Below are 23,736 nucleotides of genomic sequence, written 5' to 3' on the forward strand. Positions count from 1 at the left end.
CATATGCATGCCTTGCTTTATATCACAGCATTTCCGTTCTTCAACCTTTTTTGTCACATTGGTCTTCCATGGCAGAACAGATACTTGATCGAATCATAAAATTGAGATTTGTGAATCATTGTTAAAGACAGCTCTGTGTCTAGCTGTCTTTTATAATGAAGGTTTTGTTACAAGTCGTGTCAGTATAAATGAACGTGTCACAAAATTAGAAGCTTGGTCAAAGCAGAGGAAAGATAAAAAAAAAGGATTTGATTATTTTTTAAAAATTCTAAATTCCATTTAGAAATGTTCGTGCAAATTATGGGAAACTATTTCTAGACATAAGCATAAGAACGTAGCACTTAATACCTGAGAAATAAATTCATTGTTACGGTCATGAATGTACTTGAACAAGGTGGATAGGCATGATAATTGTGTTTAATTTTTATGATGAATGAAGATTTGCAGCCCTATCACAGGTAAAATGTCCTTTAATAGTGAATAAGCAGAGCAAGAATGTATTTCATAATCGTAGTAACTTAAGACTTCAGCTTTCTCTTGTTCAAAACACTCATGAGTGGGTGAGATGAAGGCATCAACAATGAGTCTGAGAGTTCCTCTTCCCTACTGATGAGCACAAAAAAAATCCATGTTTTACTGCAGCGGCATTTATGTTATGTCTATTATCATGTGCTGTTTCTAATTTAACAATAATAAACTAATCAGATGTCTTGATGGGTCATCTGAAACAAATAAAAATACAGAATCTGAAACGCTAGAACAAATGCTTTATGAAGTCAGGCTTCTAGTATTTTATGGTGCTACAGGCTGTAAAACTTACTGTGGAACAGAGGAGAAATATGCTCAGTTAGGATGTGCTAAGGAGACTGCTTTGTAATTCTTATGGCTGGCATTGATTAGCACACAGATAACTTCGAAGCAGAGGTCTATTCAGTTTGCTTGATTAGCATATAAAGTTTGAAATTATGAGCAACTTAAGCAGTTTCTATATTTGTATCTTAAGATGCTAGCAAACCTCAGCTCTGAAGGAACTTAGAAATATAATTCAAATCCCTTTTGAACTGTATAGGAAAGTCCAAGGAACTTGCTTGCTACAAAGGACTGTTTTGCCCATAGCCTTTGCAGATTTAAGCAGGGCTTGTTGGATCACATTCCACTGCTAGTGAAGAGGACACATAGCATATATAGCCCTTATGCCCAAACTGCGATAGCCTAATTGCATCATGATGTATATGGATGGATGCACAGGAAAGGGCTACCCCAGTGACCGAAAAGAGATTTGAAAAAGGATGTGCAGCCTGCAGTCCTTGCCACCATAAATCTTCCTCAGAGTTTTGTAGGAGAAATGGGATGAAAATTGTGAAATCTGTCAGCAGATTCTCTAATAGCAAGAAGAAGGTTATTTATAAAACTTAAGCAGAAGCTTTAGTAAGCTTGCTGTCAGACAAAATCTCTCTGAATGGCTGTACTTGATGTCACTGGGAATTGGCCATTATTAAAGGTCTGATCCTGAGGTCTTACCATTCTTCATTCATAGCATGTAAATAATTATTTGAAAGACCATGGAGTGGGGAAACTGGAGGAAACTTCCCAGGATTGCTGTGAGCACATAAGTGGCCTCACAGGCTTGTTTGAGCCGTGAGGAGGCTCAGAGGTAGAATTGGTGGTCAAAACCATTTTCCTCTCATTGTATATAAGCAGCGACAGCAGCCTCTCTGGGCATTGCTTACTTGGAGGGGGTATTTGCTCTTGTGCCTATTTTGTACTCTTATTGAAAGCACAGTAAAAGAGACAAAATGACAATGGACTGCTGCTCTTTCATGGAGCTACAAACTACTATATTTATTTCAGTGAGATTTATCAGATAACAGTGGCCTATTGTCTAGTTCATATGAAAAGCCACTGCAGGTAATAATGGGCAACTTCAGTTTTCATACAGGAGAATTTGGACAGTAGTGCTCAAAGCTGTTATTGCTGTGAGAAATTAATAGTGTATTGCCAAAACAAGACCTCAGATCTTCAGACAATCTCCTGGAAAGATTCAGCAATGACACATTGTTACTCTTTTTCACATAAAGTACTCTTGCTCTTGCATTTTCCCAATATTGTTGACATATACTCCTGCTTAATATACATCATGATAGAAATATTTCATCATGCAGTGTCTAGCCTTACATATCCTGCAGAAATAGAAATGAAGAATGATGAAGTCATAGCCTAGGCAACATTGATAGTAGGTATAAGAAAAGTTAGTATTTGCTGGAATAATTTTTTTGCTTTTCTAGAAGTGAAACAATGATTTTACTACTAAATATTTAACAAATTAAAAAATAGTAGCACAACTATAGTGTAAAGCAGATTATATTAGAGCACTTTCATTCATAAAGCAGTGTAATTTCTAGGAATGTTTGAGGTCAATGAATCTCACACCTCATTGAAATCTTGATGATAGGAGCAATGCTGGAAAGATTCTTATATAAATCCACTCTTAGGAAGACTTGATCAAATACAGTCTTAGTGTTTGAATATGCCACCAACAAATGTATTAGCCTGTCATCTCCCATGGCAAACAGTGCTATCAAAGTTTGAATTACATCAAAATTTCTTGTCTAGAAAATTTAAACTGCTGCTTATTTCACACCTTTCTTCTGGGAGATTATAATTGTTAAATGCCAAAACAATTTCCTAAGTGAATAGTTTCCTTGTTAAATTTGATTTTTCTATTAGCCAAACTCCTGCTTTATGCTTTCACTTAACAATTACTTGTGCTTAATTCAGTAATAGAAGAGCCACACTCTTTTCATTTACTGCTAATGTCAGTAATAAATGTGACATGGTTGTATAGGCCAAATAATTAGTTTGACACTGCATAGCTTTATAGAAGTTGAAGATATTGCCCTGTATAGTAAGTTAACTATTGATCTCAGTGACATTTACTCAATATAATTAAAGAACCATGCATTTGTTCAAAGATGCAGGGTCGAGGTTTGCCCAAATTAGCCTGTGTGTTGAAAAAGTAGACGGTACTCTTAACATCTATATTAGAAATAAGGGCATTACTGATGTCTGGCCAAAATAATGTATTAATGGTATGTATACAGTTGTCAAAATCCCTACTTTAAATAATGGAAAAATACCCGCTCTTCTAACTGTCACAAGGAGTTATAAACCTTTCAAGTAGATACCTGAATCTGTAAAATAACAACAGTAAAATGTATCCAAGTCCTGTCAAATAGAAGTAATGTGAATAGTTATGGACAGGCTCTCTGAAAATTAAGATTCAGGAATTGATTTGGAATGCCAAGCTATCCTTTAATTTGTGTTGTTATTAAGGTGAAATATTTGGGTCTCAAGAATGAAGAGTTTTCCTCCTTTGATTGGTACAGTACAACTGACAGTTAATCAGAAAAAAATACTAAAACCAGCTTGGAGTTAATTCCTAGTGGAACTTCTCACCTGGGTGTGCTTGATGTAAATTAGATGCACTAATATGTTTCTGAAGAAAATTTATAGCAGACTGAATATTTACCCCTGAGTAATGTTTAATAATCAAGAAAATTGGAATGAATATTGGCTTTAAAAATACTCAGTTTGCTTGTAAGGAAGTGTGTTCTTCAACTGAAAGTGTTTATGGCCTATAGAATAGATGGAGAGGCACTATCTAATGTGGCTATCAAAATTTTGAGGTTGATTATTTAAATTTATTGAATTAATCAGTGAATTATATTTTAGTCCTTTGGTAAGTATAGTTTTCATTGCTAAAAATGTTGGCCTATCTCTCTCTGAAAATGAAGTGAAGTTAGTTTTGCTGATGTGCATGCATTCCAAGGACAAGACAGGATTTAGGTTTGACCTCTGTGAAGTTCCACATAGTAGACCTTGTCTAAACTATGTTTTTACCTTGGGATATCTGCTGTATATTATCTCACAAGAATCCAAAACCATAGTCCAGGCCTGCATTAGAAGATGCTGGTTTGACCTGTGGTTTTCCATAATATTTGTATAACAGTAGAAATCCTATGGTGTGTGCCGTTCACACATCATTAAAATAGTTGTCTGGATTTTCAATTTTTAGATACTTACTTTTTCTCTTTGAACCATTACATCTGGGGAAAAAAAATAAGAAAAAGGAGGAGGTTTCTTTGTATAAATCCACCAATAATAATGGGATTTGACAGATTAATTGCATTAGACAATGTACGGCTGGTCAGTCTCCCAGTAAGCACAACTTAATGCCATACTGACCCTATAGCAAACAGTACTGGCAGCGCTGAACCAAAGGGCAGTCAAGGATCAGGGAGATAGTTTGCTTAGGTCTCTGGAAAAACAAAGCTCCCTTCCTTTCAGTGTTTTAGCACAAAAGTGTGGCAAAAGCAATTCACTCAGGACCTTTGGATATTTTAGTAGGCACATGGGTTTGGAAGAGACCATTTGCATCATCATGTTCAGCTTACTACAGTCATCATGAAGTAAAAATTTAGTTTAGAACTATCAATAGAAAAAAGCTGTTTTATCGTGAAAAAAAAAAGGCAGGGAGGCTTGCAAATGTCACAAAACCTTTGAAATTACCTGGCAACAGTCTTTAAAAAACAAACAAATAAACAGAAAAAAACTTTGCTTCTCCAAGTATTCTTCCTTTTTTTTTTTTTTTTTTTAAAAAAGAAAAAATAATTTATAGCCAATTTTGTTTTATTTTGAAAACTTGCTTTCAAACCCCTTTTTTCTTCAACAGTTGAACATGATTATACCATAATACCTGGGATGCAAAAATTTACATTTTGTTTTTAATTCACATATCAGTAAAACAATTACTGACAGTACAATTGAAGTACTATGTTTAAATTATGGAGCAGAGTGTAAAATAAAACATGATATTCTTTCATATGTTTAGAGAATGATATATCGTGTTTGGATGCAATGTTGCTGCAGCAATTGGTGATCCAAATTACTTTCACAGTCATTATGAGATACTGCATACGCTGTGTGCTGTGAAATGTGAAGACGCATAAATATGATTCTGGTGTGTGAACAAACAACTGGAAGTTTTCAGTCTTACTATAAAATAACTTTTATGTTGTTTGGGGCTAGGAAATAAGATTTACATAGGCTTAGGTTAGAATAATAGATAAACAACCATGTTTAAAAAAAAAGAAAAAACACAACAAAAACAATTTATCCATAAGGAGCAACGATAGAACATTGTTAAAGACTATGTGGATGGGACAGCCCCATTCTTTTCAAATCCTTATATTCTACTACTTCCTGTAGTGCACCTGTAATTTTTTAAGAATGTCTTTTTTTTTTTTTTTTTTTTTCCCCCTGTCAAAAGCTTTTGTTTAGGATGTGGCTGTCCTTTCATAAAACATTACATCCCTGTTTGTTGGTACTTCACCCATAGCAAATATGATTTGTCTTTCAATCTTCTTTCAAAAAAATTGGTAAAGTTGGGCTGCAATACTGTTGCAAGTGGCAAAGTATTATCGAAAATGTATTTCTAAATATTACGTCTTTCCTTTCTAAAATATAAGCTTTTGATACAGTTTTGTTTCTTATGTGCTATACAACATGTAATGGCACTGCAAGTTTTTTAATATCAGAGTTATAGCTTTTCTCTAGGAATAATGTAATGATACTGTGAAAATCAGCATAACAGATATGCGTAGCATGGTGATAACATGGATAACATAATATTTGCAGTTGCCAATGAGATTTTTTTCCTGCTATGTACTGATAAAGAAATAGTAACTTAAGGAGAATCTCAAAAGAGTCATTCAGAAAGATCAAATGTATTCATTTAATATATAATTGATTACAAATGTTTGTATGTTGTGTAGATATTCTGGGCTTTCAATGTGATTTTTTGGTAGTGTGCTGTAGACTTAGTAAATTATAGATGTTCATGAAAAATTGCCAAACTAAATCCAATTCCTTTTTTGCTTCCAGCAATTACTTGTCGCAGACAAGATGGAGGACAGGCTGACATCAGCGAGTGCCTTAAGTATGCTGTCCCCTTACCATCCTTAACACAGACATGTCAGATTCCCTGTCAAGATGACTGTCAGTTTACAAACTGGTCAAAGTTTTCTTCCTGCAATGGGGACTGTGGAGGAGTTAGAACAAGAAAACGCACTCTTATTGGTAAGAGTAACAAGGAAGATAATACATATTTTATTAACTGTTTTGAATAAAGCATGCATTGCTGTGAGTTCCCTTAGAACTAAGAGTAAGGACAACACAGGAAGGAGGCATTTCTTCTTTATGGAGTCCAGATAGTAAAATGCAAAGCAGACCATTTATTTTTCTGAATGATAAGTCAGCATTATCTGTAGAGAGGTGAAAAATAATAATAAACCAACATGATCCAGAGTCCAAAGAAATAAAAACTCTTGGCCTGCATTTTTGATGAGCCCTCTTTACACCAATAGAGACATAACTGTCTGTTATTTAACAGTTTTTTATACTTTATTTATTCTGCACTCTGATTCTGCAGCCTGCCTCTTTGCACAGGGTCAGGAAGATTCAAAGAACTGCAGAATGGTTGTAGGTGGAAGGGGCTTCTTGTAGGTCCCTTCTCCAACCCTCCTGCCTTTTAGAAGCGCTTGCCCAGGGCAACGTCCAGACAATTTCTGAATATCTCCAAGGAGGATGATTCCACAGCCTCTCTATGCACCCGTGCTTCACCCCCCGCACTGTACAGAAGTGCTTCCTGATGGCCAGGTTCCCTGTTGTGTTACAGTTTGTATCCATTGCCTCTTGTCCTAGCGCTGAGCATCACTGATGTTCAGGTATTTATAGACACTTATAATATTCCCACTTAGGTTCATCTTCCGTAGGCTTGAACAGTTCCAGCTCTCTCAGTGTTTTCTCACTGAAGAAACTGATGATGAAAAACAGAGTGGCAATAGACCTTTTCAGTTGTTTGCACTTGATTTACATGTATTGTGTAAGCTAAGAGTTCAGGGAGCAGGTTTGCAATTTGCTTTGATTCTTCAGCATCAATAATTATATAAGCAAGCTATATCTTGGGAGCATTGTCTAACCAGGTTGAATTTTCACGAGTCTGAATTAGGCCTGCTTTTTGGGGTTTTGTTTCTTCTTGCAAACTGTAAATGGAAAAGTAAAACATTTGTTGAAATTTTCCTGGATCTTCTCTTAGAAAATCTTGTGAAAACCCAGATTTGACTTTTTTTAAAAAAAATATATTTCAGGTTGGTGAGAGAACAATCATTTATCTTTAACATGATCAAGTACTCTTTCTCATTCTTGGTATTGGCTACACCAAGAATCCCCTCTTGAATTATGTTTTGTTGCCATAGAGTTGCTGCAGCAGTTGAATTCTTTTTAGCCTCTTGATATAGAATCGCATTTTTATTCTTAAGCTTTAGTTTACCTCTTTTGACTTCTTATCTGCATTGAATATTAAATTTATGATTAAGCCAGTCCTTCCCCTAGCTAAATATTTTTTCTTTAGAGTTCTTTATGTTCTCACTTCTGTTGCCTTCTGCTTAATTTTCTGCCTTATTTTTGCCGCTACTGAGAATACTCTTTTTTGGGTGATTTTTCTCATTATTGCAGATGCTTTGTCTTGTGATGCTCTGTGTGTTTGAGACAGTGGTGTCCCTTGAAATTTCTTGAGGTTGTACTTAACAGAATAAAAAGTTTTCCAATAATATTTAATCCTTATCCAGAACCTTTTACTTGCTCCACGTGATAGACACACTGCCACTTTGAAAAACACTTTTTCTTCAATTTCTTTCTTTAAACCTGCTCTTTTACTTCTGCATGAAATGAAGAGAGAAAAAAAAAAAAAAAAACACAAAACTGTTCTATTTTCAAGTTGTAAGTGAAACCTGATGTGTAAGACTAGGCCTGTGTCACAGCACTATTTGCCAATTAGTCTGTGTAGTCTGTGGAGGAGGAAAGCTAGCTAAGGGGGGGTGCCCATTCGCAGTTTCAGAAAGAATATGATAGCATAAAATCTGTTCTACAAACACTTTTACATTTATTTCATAAGCTGTTTTATATGGAAAGGAAAATAGACCAAACTTTATCATAGAGTAGATTACAAGTAAATTTAGTGGGGTATGGAGATGGGTGGATAGGTACACTTAGTTAAACAAGGAAAATCAGATTAGGAGAAAAACATGATTTCACAGAAGGAGCTTTTTAATTCATAGGAATGGTAATTATTAATGGATGTATGACAGCAGGTAGTGAAATCAAAGTGTTTTCACATTTTGAAAAAAGGTACTACTGTGACAAAGCTGTATATTACTTCCTCTTGCAATTTTCTTCTGCTTTAGAAAGTATTTCCAGAGAGAATTTGTTATTTATTGAACTGCACATTGCTTTTTTTCCCTTAGTAGAGGAAAAATCATATATTTGTTTAATTACTATCTTTTTAAAAACATACCCCACAAGAACATTTATCCAAAGTAAACACAAATATATGACTTTATCTTTAAAGAACATTACCTGTGTACAGACTCTAGGCATTAATTCCTTAGGAAATAAAAGTCATTAACCTAAAGAAAAAGAATTAATCTAACTAATTTGGGGAATGCATATTTGATTTAAAGCACTTAAATTTGCAAACTTTAGCCTGCGGTTTATCTTTGTTGGAAGAATTGTCTTAAGGATGGATAAATGAAATTTTTTGTGGATGTAAACTGATACAAACTTTCTAAAATATTTTTTTTCTTCTTTCTAGGAAAAAGTAAGAAAAAAGATAAATGCAGAAATTCTCAGTTATATCCTCTTATTGAGAATCAGTTTTGTCCATGTGATAAATACAGCGCTCAGCCTGTGGGAAATTGGTCAGACTGTATTTTACCAGAGGGCAAAGTGGAAGTATTGCTGGGAATGAAGGTGCAAGGAGACATTAAGGAATGTGGACAAGGCTATCGTTACCAGGCCATGGCATGCTATGATCAGAACAGTAGACTTGTGGAAACATCGCGATGCAACAGTCATGGTATTTAAAGATCTCTGTTTTCATCTGTTTACGTATCTGTTCCATTTGTATCTGAACAGGTAGAATTAGCAGATTGATATTTATTGCTTAGGGAGATTTTTGTCACAAGATATCTTCAAACACAGTGCACGTTTTGTATGTTTCTGAAAAAACATTTCAGTGATGATCACAAAACAATAAACTTTGTACTGATTGCTACAGTGTAGTATTTAAAATTAAGTAATAGTAAATTAGTAACTAGGTATTTTAAGAAATGAAGGGAAAATCTTATCGTTTTTGCTGATAACTGTTCTTGCAAATTTAAGAATACTTAGGAGGGTCAAATCCTTAAAAAATAAACAGAGACAGCACAGGACTGTTTTGAGAAAGGTGAAAATTATTTCCATGAATTTGAATAAACACAGGATCTTTAGATAGCTCTAATCCCCTTAAATAGCCTTGTCTCTACCCTTTCTACCCTCCTCAGCTTCTTAATAGATATACTTTGATACACATAACACTATTTCTGTGTAATTCTGTCATGTGGAAATGTAGGTTGCTTAAGGACTTTATAGTCCTTGTATTCATGTTGCTCCTGGAGAGAACACTTACCTTCCTGAAATGGGTGCATCTGTAGCGTTAGGATCAAAATTGGCACTTTCTGATTTTCAGTGAGCCAGAAATGTGCTAATTTTCATCACTAGAGTTTCTGTGTTCATCTGTCCTCCTGCTTGCAGTGCAGAAGTGTATCTGAACTATTGGTTTGAAGAGCTGGGTGCCATTCAGAGGTCAATGTAAGTTTAGTTTGCATGTACATATATTGTAATAATGTTAAATTAAGGTATCAGAAATTTTATTTCTTTACCTGAATGAAGTTAAAATAGTTAATAACAAAATACTGAAATTTCTTAAGGGGATCTTATGAATTAATGCTGTTAATTCCCGTGTAGAGCAAGGGTCCAATACAGTCTCCTGACTGTATGAATCTAAGCTGAGACATATTTGTGGTTAGATAGAAAAGTAAGCATACACTTAATGTCTCAAAGCAAAGCTTTTTTGAAGATAATTTTGTGAAGAATTTTCTCTTTTTACTTTTAATAAATATTCTTTTATTTTTATTTTTGGTGCTGTTAATGTATACCAAAGGAAAAAAAAACTTTTTTTTTTTTAATATATCCAAAATTTGAATTTGGCTTATTTTTTTCCAGTGTGTTATTTTATGTATGTCTCATTTTGGAATCACTGAAAAAAAATACCTAGATCTTAAACTCTCATAGGAAAGAAAATCTCTCTGAGTACATATCATATTGTTTAGTTAAATTCTCAGCTGTTTGCTCTGTGTGTTGAGGTCCACAAGGACCAATTTTGTCTTTTTTTATAGCTTTAAAAGTACATCCTACACATTCTCATTCTGACTGGGACTATTTGCATTCTTTGTGGGACCAAAAAATAGCCATCTGTAATGACCAGCAGCTGTATGAGCGCAGTTCTGCCTGTGTTTGGTGGTTATCCTGACGGAATCAGAACGCTTTTCAAAAGATTCGTAGGGAAAGCTGAAAAAAGTGCTGTGAAACAATCTGAACTGTTCAGAAGTCACCAAAATACAATTTCTTCATTGATTGTCTTTAACTAAATGTGACCCCATGTGGGAAAGTAGTATTCTTTCAGCATTGAGGCCAGAGCATCCTTGGTCAGTGAAAAGTGGAAAATAGTGAAAGAATGGAAGTCTATGGGAATACAGAGGATCTGATGGCCTAATGTCTGTAATCACTGTTGACTTGAAGAATGTGGCTATCAGGTTTTGTGACAGTAGTCCAGGAAAAATGTAAGGAAAATAGAGGTTGTCTGTCCAAGATCAAACTGTAGGTGCTGTGCACAGTAAGTAATGTGCTGCTTTACGTAACTTGCAAACAGAGGTGGAAATTGTTCTTTTATGTAGAACAGACATGGACTTAGTTGCATTGAAACCCTGGCAGTGCACATGCAGTATCTGGCCACAGTGGTATGGAATGGGAAGTTACTTGAATATCTGTTTTCTGTTTTGCACTACACTCATAAAGAGAAGTAAAAACACATGCAGGAGTGGTGGTGAGAAGTTTGGCTAATCCAGATCCCAAACCATTTTCCTGTGAAATGCAGAATTTTCTCAGGATGTTACAGACTCAGGTTTTGCACAACATAACTTGAGCTCACTGTGTTTCTATTTTTCAATAATTTTAATAGCAGCAAGTAGCTTAAAACAGAGCTTAAATTAAAATAATATAATTTAATAATAATATAAATAAAATAATATAACTAATAATAATGTTAATAATAAAAACCAAAGAAGTTCCATAGCAAGAATCAGAGAGTGAAAAGGGAGGAATTAAAAATTTCTCAGCCATCTTTCTTTACCGTTATAACTCTTTATGATGACAGTTTCCAGTCTAATGGATTTTATCAGTTAATGTCCTCTACACACACAGTGACCACAATAAGTGAAATAACTACTGACAACATATTGTTACTATGTTTACTATACCCAGTGTTACAGTTTACATGCCATTAGCACTAGTAGGCTCCAGAGAGAATCTTCCCAAATTATAAAACAACATAGCTGTATTTTCTTTTTCTTTTTACAGTTTTCATTTCTCCCATTTTTCTGACTGAAGATCTGAAATCTCTTTTTGCTCTCTTTGTAAACTGGAAATGTTTTTGAGTCATTGCTGTGATTATTGTGGGATGGAAAGCTAGAATCCTTTGATGTTTTGATATTGTTTGTTTGTTTGTTTGCTATTGCAGTTGTTGTGTTGTTTTTTCTGCATAGGATTTTGTTTTTGTTATTCTTTGATTATTAATTTTTCCATAATGCATTACATGCTTTTGATTAGGTCAGGCACAAGGCATCTATGTGCATTTCCTCATCAGTTCCGTTTGAAGGAGTGCCTCTATCTTATCTATGTTGTAACATATGGGCAGGTGAAACTTGGAATTGCTGTTGTTTGTGCATCCTAAAATTACCTGACAGGTATTTCAGGTGCACAGGAAATAAGATATTTAAACTGACTTTGATGCTAAGGAATTAAACTGATGTTAAAATTACAGTTTTCAGTAGCTCTTTTAGAACAACACTCTATCACTGATAGATATCGCACATAACCACAGTACATACTATTTCTAAGGGTTATCTAATTTATTGTCTGCCTTCAGCATTTTTCAGATTTAGCATATTTTTGCAGTTACAAAGGGGCTAGGACAGATGACATAGATGTTTCAATCTAATTTCAGTGTGTGTTCACTACCTTTTCTGAATATCTGCTTTGTATTCATGGATTATGTTCCAATGATTTGTTTTATTTTTCTCAAAATGTATAAGTTGCTGTTTTGCCAGTTAAATCTTATTTTATCTCTTTTCAACATTTATGATGTTTTCTTGTTGTTTTCATGCCCTTGCTGTATGACAGTTCTTTAGTTTGACATCATCTCTAGATTTCAGCGTGCTGTATTTTTTTTGTCTTTAGGAACAAACATAAAAGCTATTTTATGCCAAATCAACAAGGGACTTCTGTGGTATCAAAATGGTTATCCCACCTGCTAGCAAATAAAAGTGCCTTGTGGCTTCCCATCAATCTACTTTTAGGTTTTCAAGCTAAACTTGACAGGTCTCATAACTCAAACTTGCTTGGGTTATTTTTGTAAATTCTAACAAAGTTGTTTATTTCCCTGCAGAAATGATAGCATTGATAGAAGTGAATTTTTCACTAATTTTATAACTGGTCCAAAGAAGAATAAGGCTTTTCTGCGATGTTATCTGCTTTGTTCAGAAATCAGTTTCACTGTTGGTTCTTATGAATATGTTATTTCTTTTCAAAGTAGTACAGTATATAATCACAAATGGGATATGATTTTGCAAATCAGCTTGAATTAAGAAAGAAATAAAGATGATGTTTTAAGGATTATTTTTTTGTATTGCACAACTTTTACTTGAACTTTTGTTATCTCCTGACACTGTGAAATAATGAGATAGAATATAGAGATAATTGTACTTCACCTATGACAGCGTCCTCTAAATCTGACAAAAGGGACCAACTGACCCCACACTGGTGTTTTTAATATATCATGGAATATGTCATGTGGTATACTGAAAAGACATAAGAAAGTCAAAGTATTGCCATGTAAATTTATGAAGCCATGAATAAGTCTGCATTGCAAGTCATGCTGTTTTGAGTGGGAAGAGTCAAAAGACAGACCTGCTCTGCACTGCCAAAAAGAAAATGCACAATGTGTTTGTTTATAATCAATCTTCCTCAGAAAAGCAAAGGTGAACAAGAACAGAGAAGTAAATACTTCAGAGCTTTTTTTACTGCTTGACACATTTCAGTTCAAAAGATTCGGGAAGAAATAACTGAGTTTCACAGAAGCTGAGGAGCTAAAGGAAGGGTATAACACAAGGAAGACCCCTATATTACTACACTTGTAAGAGACTTTGTGCAGTAATATATGAGAATTTGAGTGCACCTATGAAACAAGTATGAACAGGTTTGTCAAAAACTCAGGAATGACCATAACTCTGAGACAAGGAAAGGTAAAACATCATTAAATATTATTTAACTCTTGTTGCTGTGAGGTGTGAATAGTGAAGGGGTAGGGTGAAAAGTCCTTCTGAACAAGGTCCTTAGCTTTCTGTAGATTAGAAAGTAGTTCAAAACAAATCCCGAGCAGCTGAAAACAGTCTTAAGTTTCAGCTGCAGAAGGACAAGATGCTTTTTTGTATTTTGTTTTTATCCAATGTTTTTTTTTTTTTTCCTACTATTACATATGTCTAATAAATTGATTTTCCTTTCATTTGTTTTTCCAAATTTGAGCTACATTTATTGATAAAGGAGTTAGTACCATTCAGCAGCCATTTAAAAATTCTGATTTTGTATTTGTCAGTAATATCAGTTCTGCAGTAAGTGAGCAGAAGCTAACAGCTGACGCTTGACAGCAGCTGTGGCATTGTCAGCTGAAATGACCTGTTGTTTAGCTGGTCTCTTCAATGGAAGACATATACATTGTTCTTTCTTTGATTTCTGCTTTGTTTCATTCCTACTTTGGTAATTTTACTGGACAAATTAAAAAAATGTACAGTTGATTTAATACTTATGTGAGAGATTTTGTGGGGCTTTTTTTTCCATTAGAAAAGCAGCAGTTGTTTTTCATCGCTTTATCCCTATCATTGCTACTGTACTAGAGTTCTGTGAATAACAACAGGTGTCTTCCAGCAGTATGTTTTTATATGTTCGTGAAGAAAATCAAAACAGTCGTCTTCTGTTCCCTTTAAAGCATATTGTGGATTTTTTGTATTGATGAAATCAGAAGGAGGTTACTGCCATGCTTATGAACTATAATGTTTATTCAACCATATTTTGTTTTCCTCCATCATAGATTACAAATCATGACCCACATAAGCTGAGAAGAGTTTGCATTTGCGTGTGTGTAGCAAAGCCAGGCATAGTAGCATGGCAAACAGATGCAGCATTTTTATATAGGTCGTATTACCCTTCTTAATTCATGTCAGTTTACTGCTAAGACCTTAGGCACAGTCAACCAGTCCAGGATAGTTTGTCTGCTGCCTTGCCTTATTAGTGTGAGGTTATTTCCCCCTTTAGCGTTAATTAAATGAGATGCATTGATTTGTGCTGATTCTACAAAGCCCTCCATGGCTACAAGGCTTATGCAGGGGATTAGAGAGGAATATCTGTGTATCAGTGAATACTTTTACAACAGATGCTAGGAATATCCATGTGAATCAAGAAATTTTGTATTTAATTGCTTATGTGTGTGATAGTAAAATCTTGTAGTTTATAACAATGTCTGTGTTGTATAAGACAACAGTTAGAACTTGATATATCCACTTGTATTAGGACTTTGAAAAATCTTTTTGTACGCTTCCAATATTCTAACCTGAAGCAATACAAAATTGCCAACAAAAAAAATAAGTGTGAGACTTTCTGTTGAGTGTTTGTTCTAAAATTCATATATTTCCCATAAGAGCTTATAATCCAATATGGCAGTATGTTTAGGTTCTCAAACTGTTATTAGGGTACGTTGTAGTTTCATAGCATATATATCTTCCAATATTTTTTTCGCATATAGGATGCTGTGATTGTCCTGTTATGTATTCTCTTGGAATATATGTACTACCTGTTGCCCCGCACTGCAGTTTCTAGCATGGGCCTCTGCATTATAGTGCCAGCATGTTTGGTCTGTCAACAGCACAGCAATTGTGAGGCAGTCACCCATCAACACAAAAACCCATGTTTAGTTCACCAGAGACAGAAATGCTGGTTAGGCATTAATAATTGTCCTCAGATTTTGAGGTTTTGAAAGAGCAGTTCTGAAAAAATAAATAATCGTATGAAGTGCAGTATGTTTTTCCATGGATAGGCAGAAGTATGAATGCTCTCAGTTGTAACTTTCATCCTGTAAAATGTAATCCTGCAAAATCCTGTTACAGCTGAAATGCAAACAGTCATGAGATTTTGTGGGTTTGGATTGTTTTGCTTTATTTTTCAGGTGTTGGGGAGGAGACATTATGTTTGGTTGTTTTTGTTTGGTTTGTTTTTGGTGTTGTTTTGTGGTTTTTTTTTTGTCCTGGAAGATAGAATCCTAGAACTTTGTATTTCATGGCGCAAAAAGAAGCAAAACACAAACCAACTAACCAATCAGACAAAAGAACACCAAAACACTGCACAAAAAAAGACCCAAAAAACTATGCTGAAGAACATAAATCATTATTTTGACATTGCAGTTTTTTTCTTGGAAACAGCATAACTTTTTATTTTTGAAAGCAAGAACAGAATTCTGGCAGTCCTAAGGACAAAAGAGTAAATGTAAAGACTTTCCATGATGTTCTTTATGTCTGCATTCTTCAACATAAGTAGCTGGTCTGTACTTATACATTGCGAATTATAGTTTGTCTGGGGAAACTTGGAATCTAACCTACCTAACTTGCTTTGTCATTAGACAAAGTGTACAGTCCATTAAAGTTCCTCATTGGAAATTATCCAGCACGTCTGTTAATTACTTGTTCTAGGACTGCAGGTTTTGTTACCAGTTAGCAATGGGGCAGTAAGCAATTCCATTTTAATAACAAGTGCAGTTCATACTCTTTGCAGTTTAAGGCATTTGTTAAATTGTGGCTTAGTATCAAATCTTTAATGGTAGAATATCCATGTTCTCATTCATAGTAGACAACTGACCATTTTGTAGCCTTGTAAAGTTCAACTGATAGGAGCTGAAAAAATTGAGAAACTACTGCACTGGGAAAAAGACTTTACAGACAGAAGGCTATGTACCACAGTATCCCAAGATTTCATCTTTTCAGTCTTCATATGTTGCAAAGAATATGAAGAGATAAAGGAAATGTGCTGTGAAAGTCAGCAGGACAATAAACAGCAGGCAGGGCATGAACTGCAGATATCCAATGCATATATCTTTAGTCTTTGCTGTGTTGGTCTGCTATTTCACGTCTTTCATCTTCTTACTTTCTTCTGTTTTTCTTCACAGCCACTTCCCTGCTTTCATTCTTTTTTCTTCTCTCTGCATCTGTCCTGTTTTTTCTCGTTCTTTAAACCTCAAGGCTCTAGCATGCAATTTGCTGTAATTGTATTACACAACCTGAACGTGTGATATAATTGTGTGATATTCCACCACATAGACATCCCTCTGCCCTCAGGCTTTAGCAAACTGTTTCTTTAATATGCTTTTACAGTGTTTAATAGAAGTTGCACCCTCTCAAGGATGATTAAATCAGTAGGAACAAGGCTGAAAACTGAAAAAAGGCCCCATTTATGTCCTTATCACATTAGGAACTGTGTACTGCATCACTAGTCTCATTTGCATGTCTTTTTTTTTTTTTTTTTTTTTTAATGTTTCTGTAGTTTTAAGTGTAATTCTCCTATATGACAGTATACTCTCTTCTCACTAAAATGTTTACAGAATGGTCCAAGTTTACAAATACAAGTACTAGAAATATATTAAAATCAGCCCTGCTCTAAAGGAAAACAGGCAAACCAGCAAACAAAAAAAGGAGTATACATTTTTCAAACTTCCTGAACATCAGTTTTCTTTGATTTGTGGGTGATTGCTATGAATTTCTGGAGATTATTATCCTTATTCATACTAAAATTTTAAGATATGTTGACATTAGATGTACAGAAGGCATCTGAGGTGATGGCTTGCTTTGGAGAAACATTTTCTGAAAAGTGGCATTAGAAGAATAGGAAATGGAGCACAATATGTCATTTGCAGCATGCAACTTTTAATATTCAGTCATCTTTCTTGGTTAAGGAAATATCTGCAAGCAATTTGAAGTCTGCTTCTGCCTAGGTTCCAGGGGAGTCCAGGGGCATAGCTAGATGCTAAATAGATTTTTAAGCTGAAACAGTGAAGTGCCTGAAAGGAAGAAAAGATACCAAAGAATGAGTACGCCAGAAACTTTTTAATGTCAGATATAACAAGGGTCTTTTCATTTTCATTCTACACATTAAATCACCTAGAGAATAAAAATCAGATGCCAAATTAGTGTGGTTTTATTATTATTATTATTTCTTCCTTTGGTCCTCTGTTTTTATTTGTGGGAACATTCTGTTTCACTCTGATACCTGAGCAGATTCTTGAGGGAATTTCATTCTGTTTGTGCATTGCCAAGGTATTGCTTTGGGCAGAATGTCTATATCTTTTCTCCTTTTTCTTTGTTTTCTCTTCCTATGTAGTATTTGTCTTCACAATTTTCTTTACTATTTTCTCAGCTATTTATTTTCCTTCTCCATCTACTTGTCTTTATTTACTCTTTCCACCATTCTCCCTTAGTCTGTCCCTTATGTAAAGGGCCATAGAATTATAGAATATTCCAAGTTGCAAGGGAAGCACAAGCGTATTAATGTCCAATTCCTGGCTTTACACTGAAAAATCAAACCATTGTCGGATGCAGAAATTTAATGAATGCTAAATGGTATAATTGTGTTATTGTAGGTTTCTCCAGTACAGAAATTTAAGAAGTTATTTTGAAACTTAATGCAGCATATCAGAATCTCAAGCAAATTTAGAAAGAGTACTTAGATCTTCAGATAGTTCCATTAGACAGTAAATATCACTATTGTTTTTTTCTTTTATTTACTTCTTTTAATTTCTTTTCTGCTGTGAATTTTCATTCTGTAATTTCTTAATGGTATGCATACGTGGTTTTGTGTAGCACCTAAGAAAGCTTGTTGAATGCTGATTTCTGATGAAGATATGGAGCTGGACATTTATGAAGTGAAAGTTCAGTGTAAAGTATGTCTTTGCAGTCAGGTACCTCTGATTTCTAAGACTAACCCAGACATGTGAGTTAAGGTGAAATGTAATCAATTTTGCATCTACTGCTGCAGGGAGAAGTGTGTCACCACCTCCGATTTGCAGTGATATGATCTTCAAAAATATATTTTGTCTAACACAGTATACCTTTCATACAATATCACTGAACGAATGGCCAGAGATACGTAATGAACATGCTTGTAGTTTAAGCTAATAGCATTCTGGCCATATTGAGGAAGATACATTTAATAAACAATAGTTCTGCAATGCTCATTTTCAGGACAGGCTATGTGTATTTAAACTATTTAAATATCTAGAAGTTCCAAGCAGAGGAGAACTAGCTAGACTAAAACCATCATCTGAATTTGGCTATAAAATATTCTGAATTTTACGGTATGTTTTAAAAAAGCCATTTATTAACACAAATTGATAGAAACAGATGGAAGTAGATATATAGAAATGAAATCTCTTAAGAGTTTTGATTTTTTGTATATTGCAAGTGATTGTTTGGAATTGGCTGCTTAGGAAGAGAAATGATAGCTTTATTTAGAAGTATGAGTTAAAAACAAAGCTGCTAAGATCAGCTCAGATGAAAATGGCAGTGATTGTATTTAATATCATTTTTTAAAATTGTGTTATGTGAGAAATATATGTAACTATGCCAGTCATTTGAGAATTGTCTTATCCATGTAAGTATTAATTTTCCAGCTGTTTATTAAATATTTTAATTCACTTTTATATATACTAAGGTTTTTTTTATTCTTAAAGTCAACATTTGCCAACAGTAAATGTGTTCAAGATGTGATACAGAAAAGGGAAGATGATAGGTCATTAAAGTTTAGAATATTGTAGTATAAATACTGCAAAGGCCAACTTTTTTGCTGAGGTTTTGTATCTTCTGCTGTAAATATTGGCATAAATGACACACTTCATAGAGCTGTGGCATATGTTGCTTTTAAAGAAAGACATTTTCTCTTACTCAGTGAATTGAAGCTTCATGTTACTCCCTACAGACCATGTTCTTCCCCTTTCCAGCCTCTCAAGGCTGATGACTTATCCAAACCAAACATCTGCTTTTCCATTCAGTGCAATTATTCAGTGTGTTACTGGGGGCAGATGGTTGTTAATCGGCACATCATTAATGTGGCAGACCACTCTCTTTTTCTAGCCTTAGAAAGGTCACAAGGTGTTAAGTTCCCTTGCTCTGTGCTGACAAGAGATGAATTTTTTCATTCAGTTGGAGATATATATATATATATATATATAATAACTGCAGCTTACTTTTTACAGTTATGGAAGAGGCTTTTAATTAAACCTTCTTTTGTTCAAAAACAAATTGCTTCACGGTATAAGAATGATAAAACAAGGGATGGGTTAGTGTCAATTACACTGTTGCTGTCAGAAATTTTGAATGCTGAGATCTGATGAATGTGAATCATAATCAGATAGTAGTGAGGATGCTCAGCTGTTACTCTATCACAGTCTCCAGTTATATGTGTCAATTTTCTGCAGAATTTAATTTAGCCCTAATTATGAAGAAATCTCTCTATTCACACAGTCCTGTCAAGTCAAACTTTGGACAATCTAAATGAACTAGATGAGGGCTTCAGGGACAAGTGGCAGAATGACATGCTGAAGAGATTTCACTTTTTTTTTCCATTCACACAGGTTATATTGAGGAAGCCTGTATTATTCCATGTCCTTCAGACTGCAAGCTCAGTGAGTGGTCCAATTGGTCTCGCTGTAGTAAATCCTGTGGAAGTGGGGTAAAAGTTCGGTCAAAATGGCTCCGTGAAAAGCCCTACAATGGTGGAAGACCCTGTCCTAAGCTCGATCACGTCAATCAGGTAATTTTATTTTTACTTACATTACTGATGTAGTTTTTCCATACCTCGGAAAACCCTTTTAGCTGTATTATTGGGTTTGTTGGTTTTTGTTTGTTTTTTTTTTTCTATATGTAAAAAGGCTACACAAATATGGGGCAGATGCACAAGATCGAGATTGCTTAAATTTCCGCAGCTGGCACAGAATCTGCCTTCATTGTTCAATCATCTGCAAGAGTTTAGTACGTAATCTGAACTGTAGAGACAATAAAATAATCTTTAATGTAGATGCTGAAGACCAAGTTTCTGAAGATAATTTCTTAACAATGGGTGAAGTATTTCTCATTACAGATGCCAAAGCTCCTAAGATTCTTTGCATCCTAGACCATGCTAGATTTGAAAATAAATAAAAATACCTCAAACACCCAGAATATTTTCCTTTATGGCATTTTAATCAATTAGATCTTTACCTTCCAAGTATACCTGCACTGGCACATCAGTTCAGGAGTGTACTTCTGAAGTCAATCTCCATGTTGTCCCAATAACCACAATTGATTTTCATAGAGAAAAATCTGGCTGCCCAAACTAATTCCTGTTCAAGTGATACTAAGCCAAGAGACATGATCTTAGAGCATACTGGGAGTGCTTTGATGAGGAATGAACATTTAGTCTGTGGGAATAAGTTTAGCACTAATTCAAATCAAACCCCTGAAGTTCACAGAATCATAGAATCCCAGAATGGCCAGGGTTGGGAGGGACCTCAAGGATCATGAATCTCCAACCCCCCTGCCTCATGCAGGGCCACCAACCTCCCCTTTTAATACTAGACCAAGCTGCCTGGGGCCCCATCCAATCTGGCCTTGAACACTTCCAGGGACGGGGCATTACAGATACAGAACATGGTGAGCTCGTCTGATGGCTCACCTACTGCTGGTGTGAAGTAAAGCTGTAGTATAGTGCAGTATATTGGTAAATGGTTATTCATGTTCTCCTGTTTACTTGAAGAGTTTAAGGAGAAAAAAAAAAAAAACAAACCTTCTCAATTAACTTACAAGTTTTGAAGTTGATTTATATTAATACTGTTGTTGAATTTAATTTACTTTGCAAAGGCATGTTGAATGACCACATGATCTTCTCTGTAAATGTGATGTCAATCTACATTTGAATAAAATGCATGTACTTAATATTATCCTATTGACATTTTGCTACCACAAAGTGAAATGGCTTGTTGTTCTAATTTTCTGCTTTAGGGAATGTAATTAATTTTAATTTATAAAAAATGTATTAAACTTCAACTAATAAACTAAGTTTGTGATCTGGTCTAGTAAAACACAGACTAGAATGTGTTTGCTGAATTTGGATCAGCCCATAAGAATCATTTAGATTAAGAGGAATATGTTTCAACAGGAAAAAATATGTAGTCTATGTAAAAATATTTTTATTTCTTTAATACTCGTACAGAACATAACAGACTCGTTTTTTCCTGCACCTAAGTGATTTCGCTAAAGGTCTGTTGGCTTCTTATGTGCAACACTATCGCCCTCTACCGGTGTTTTGATTTGTTGCAATTTACGTTTTCCAAATAATCATAGATGATTCATAATGTAATTACTGTAAAAAAAAAAAAAATATATATATATATATATATATATGTATATATATATATATATACACACATACTTCATGAGAGAGTTACACACATAGTATAGTATAGTAATGTCAAAAAATTTAGAGGATATATCTTTCAATTTAAAATACATTCATTTTCTGGACATCTCAGAAATACTCAGGAGTTGTGCCTACATTCTAATTACCAAGGAACACCAAGTTAGTTAATTAATCTAAATCTATTCCAACATTCATTTGTATGGAAAACTACTGAAGCTTCAGAATATTTATTTCATATAATTGTTACTATATGTACATATAAATATATAAAATATGCTTTGATGCATACATATATAACATAGTGGTTAGATTGGGTCTTTGGTGGCCTTAGATATAGGGGATGTGACGTACAGAGGAGTTATACTATAGGTAGAAAGCTAAGAAATATTATTTATGAGAAAAGCTTGCAGTATGTAGTCTAGCTCATGGATGAGAAGATGGTAGGGAGCATGCAGGCAGTCTGCTAGCATGAACATAAAAGGCTCTTTTAAAGGAGGAGGAAATAATCCATCTTCCAAGACCATCATGAATAGAATAAAAAGCAGTAGGCTTAGAATGCTGCAAGCAGATTTGGGTTAAGCCTTGGGAAATTTTTCTAATGGTAAGACTAGTGAAATGTGCGAATAAAGTGCTTAAGATGTTGTTAAGTTTTAAGAGCTGGTTACTCAACATCTATCAGGGCTAACATATGCACAACACTTTTGGTGGAGAATGAGCACAGAAAATGGAAGATGTCTCAGTTAGCCCATTTTCTCCTGTGTGTTCCTGGGTCATACATGCTGGAGTGGTTCCCAAACCATGCTCCAGCTGAGTGCAGCTTACTCTGCATTCTCTGAGGATAAAAGTCATAGTAATATGACATAGCAATATACAGTCAGGATTATTATAAGATTGCATCAGTGGTCTTCAGAGGATTTCAAGTGAAGAGACTGATCTGAGATTGCTACAGGAAATAAAAAGATAAGGGCATCCCTCTCCTCCTTGCCTCCAGGTATTATTTTCTCAGTCATCCAGCAGATGGGTATGCACTCCTTACATTAACCAGTTGCTGTGGCTTGCAGTCATAGTTACAGAAGTGCAGGTAGGGTTAGGAGAACATCACTAAGCACATACATGAATATACAAGTTTTATGTATTTTTTCTTGTGTCAACTAAAGCAAGATATATACAGACATTTTCATGAATTAAGGCTTCACTATTTTAATTTTGGAAATCCTGAACAAAACAAATAAAGTGCCTCTTCTCAGTCACTTTATGAGAAGAGCAGATTTGAGATCACCTGATAAGACTGAATGTCTGTGACTCTCTGGGGCCAGAAGATGTGCATCCCGGGGTCCTGAAGGAGCTGGCTGATGTAGTTGCCAAGCTGCTGTCCATCATGTGTGAAAAGTTGCAGCTGTTGGGAGAAGACCCAGGTGAATGGAAAAATGGAAACATCGCTCCCATTTTTAAGAAATTGAGGTACTAGAGACATGTGAGCCTCATGTCTGTGCCTGGGAAGATCATGAAATAGATCTTCCTAGGAACTACCTTAAGGTACATATGAGATGAGGAGGTGATCCACGGCAGCCAGCACAGCTTCACAAAGGGCAGATCGTGCCTGACTAATCTAGTGGCTTTCTGTGATGGAATGATGGCATTGGTGGCAAAGGAATAACAACAGATGTCATTTACCTGGACTTGAGCAAGGCCTTTGAGACCGTCCCACATCTTTATCTCTAAATTGGAAAGATACAGATTTGAAGGATGGACTGTTCAGTGGATGAAGAATTTGTTGGATTATCACAGCCACAAGGTTGTGGTCAACAGCTTTATGTCCAGGTGCATCTATACCACTGATCTTCACATCTGAGTAAGTGCCTGCATAATTCTCAGAAGGCACAGATATGCTGACTATTGTGGTTTTCTTGTATATAGGCTGTTAAACTGCATAGTGATATCTCTGTCTCTGCACATCCATTGTTCTGTGGATTC

At 35.0% G+C, this 23,736-nt stretch overlaps 1 protein-coding gene across 1 annotated transcript in view; it reads left to right on the plus strand.

The window, feature by feature from the left end:
• The window catches only part of THSD7A (thrombospondin type 1 domain containing 7A), a 193,127-nt gene that overhangs the window by 144,401 nt on the left and 24,990 nt on the right, over positions 1-23,736 (plus strand). Inside the window, exons 13-15 of the mRNA XM_090142742.1 lie at positions 5,944-6,138; positions 8,711-8,974; positions 19,940-20,118. Coding sequence (XP_089998868.1) covers positions 5,944-6,138; positions 8,711-8,974; positions 19,940-20,118 — 638 coding nt within the window. The remainder of the gene's footprint in view (positions 1-5,943; positions 6,139-8,710; positions 8,975-19,939; positions 20,119-23,736) is intronic.

Source organism: Phasianus colchicus, chromosome 6 (assembly GCF_987193195.1).
Source record: "Phasianus colchicus chromosome 6, bPhaCol1.hap1.1, whole genome shotgun sequence".
In the NCBI taxonomy this organism is placed as follows: Eukaryota; Metazoa; Chordata; class Aves; order Galliformes; family Phasianidae; genus Phasianus; species Phasianus colchicus.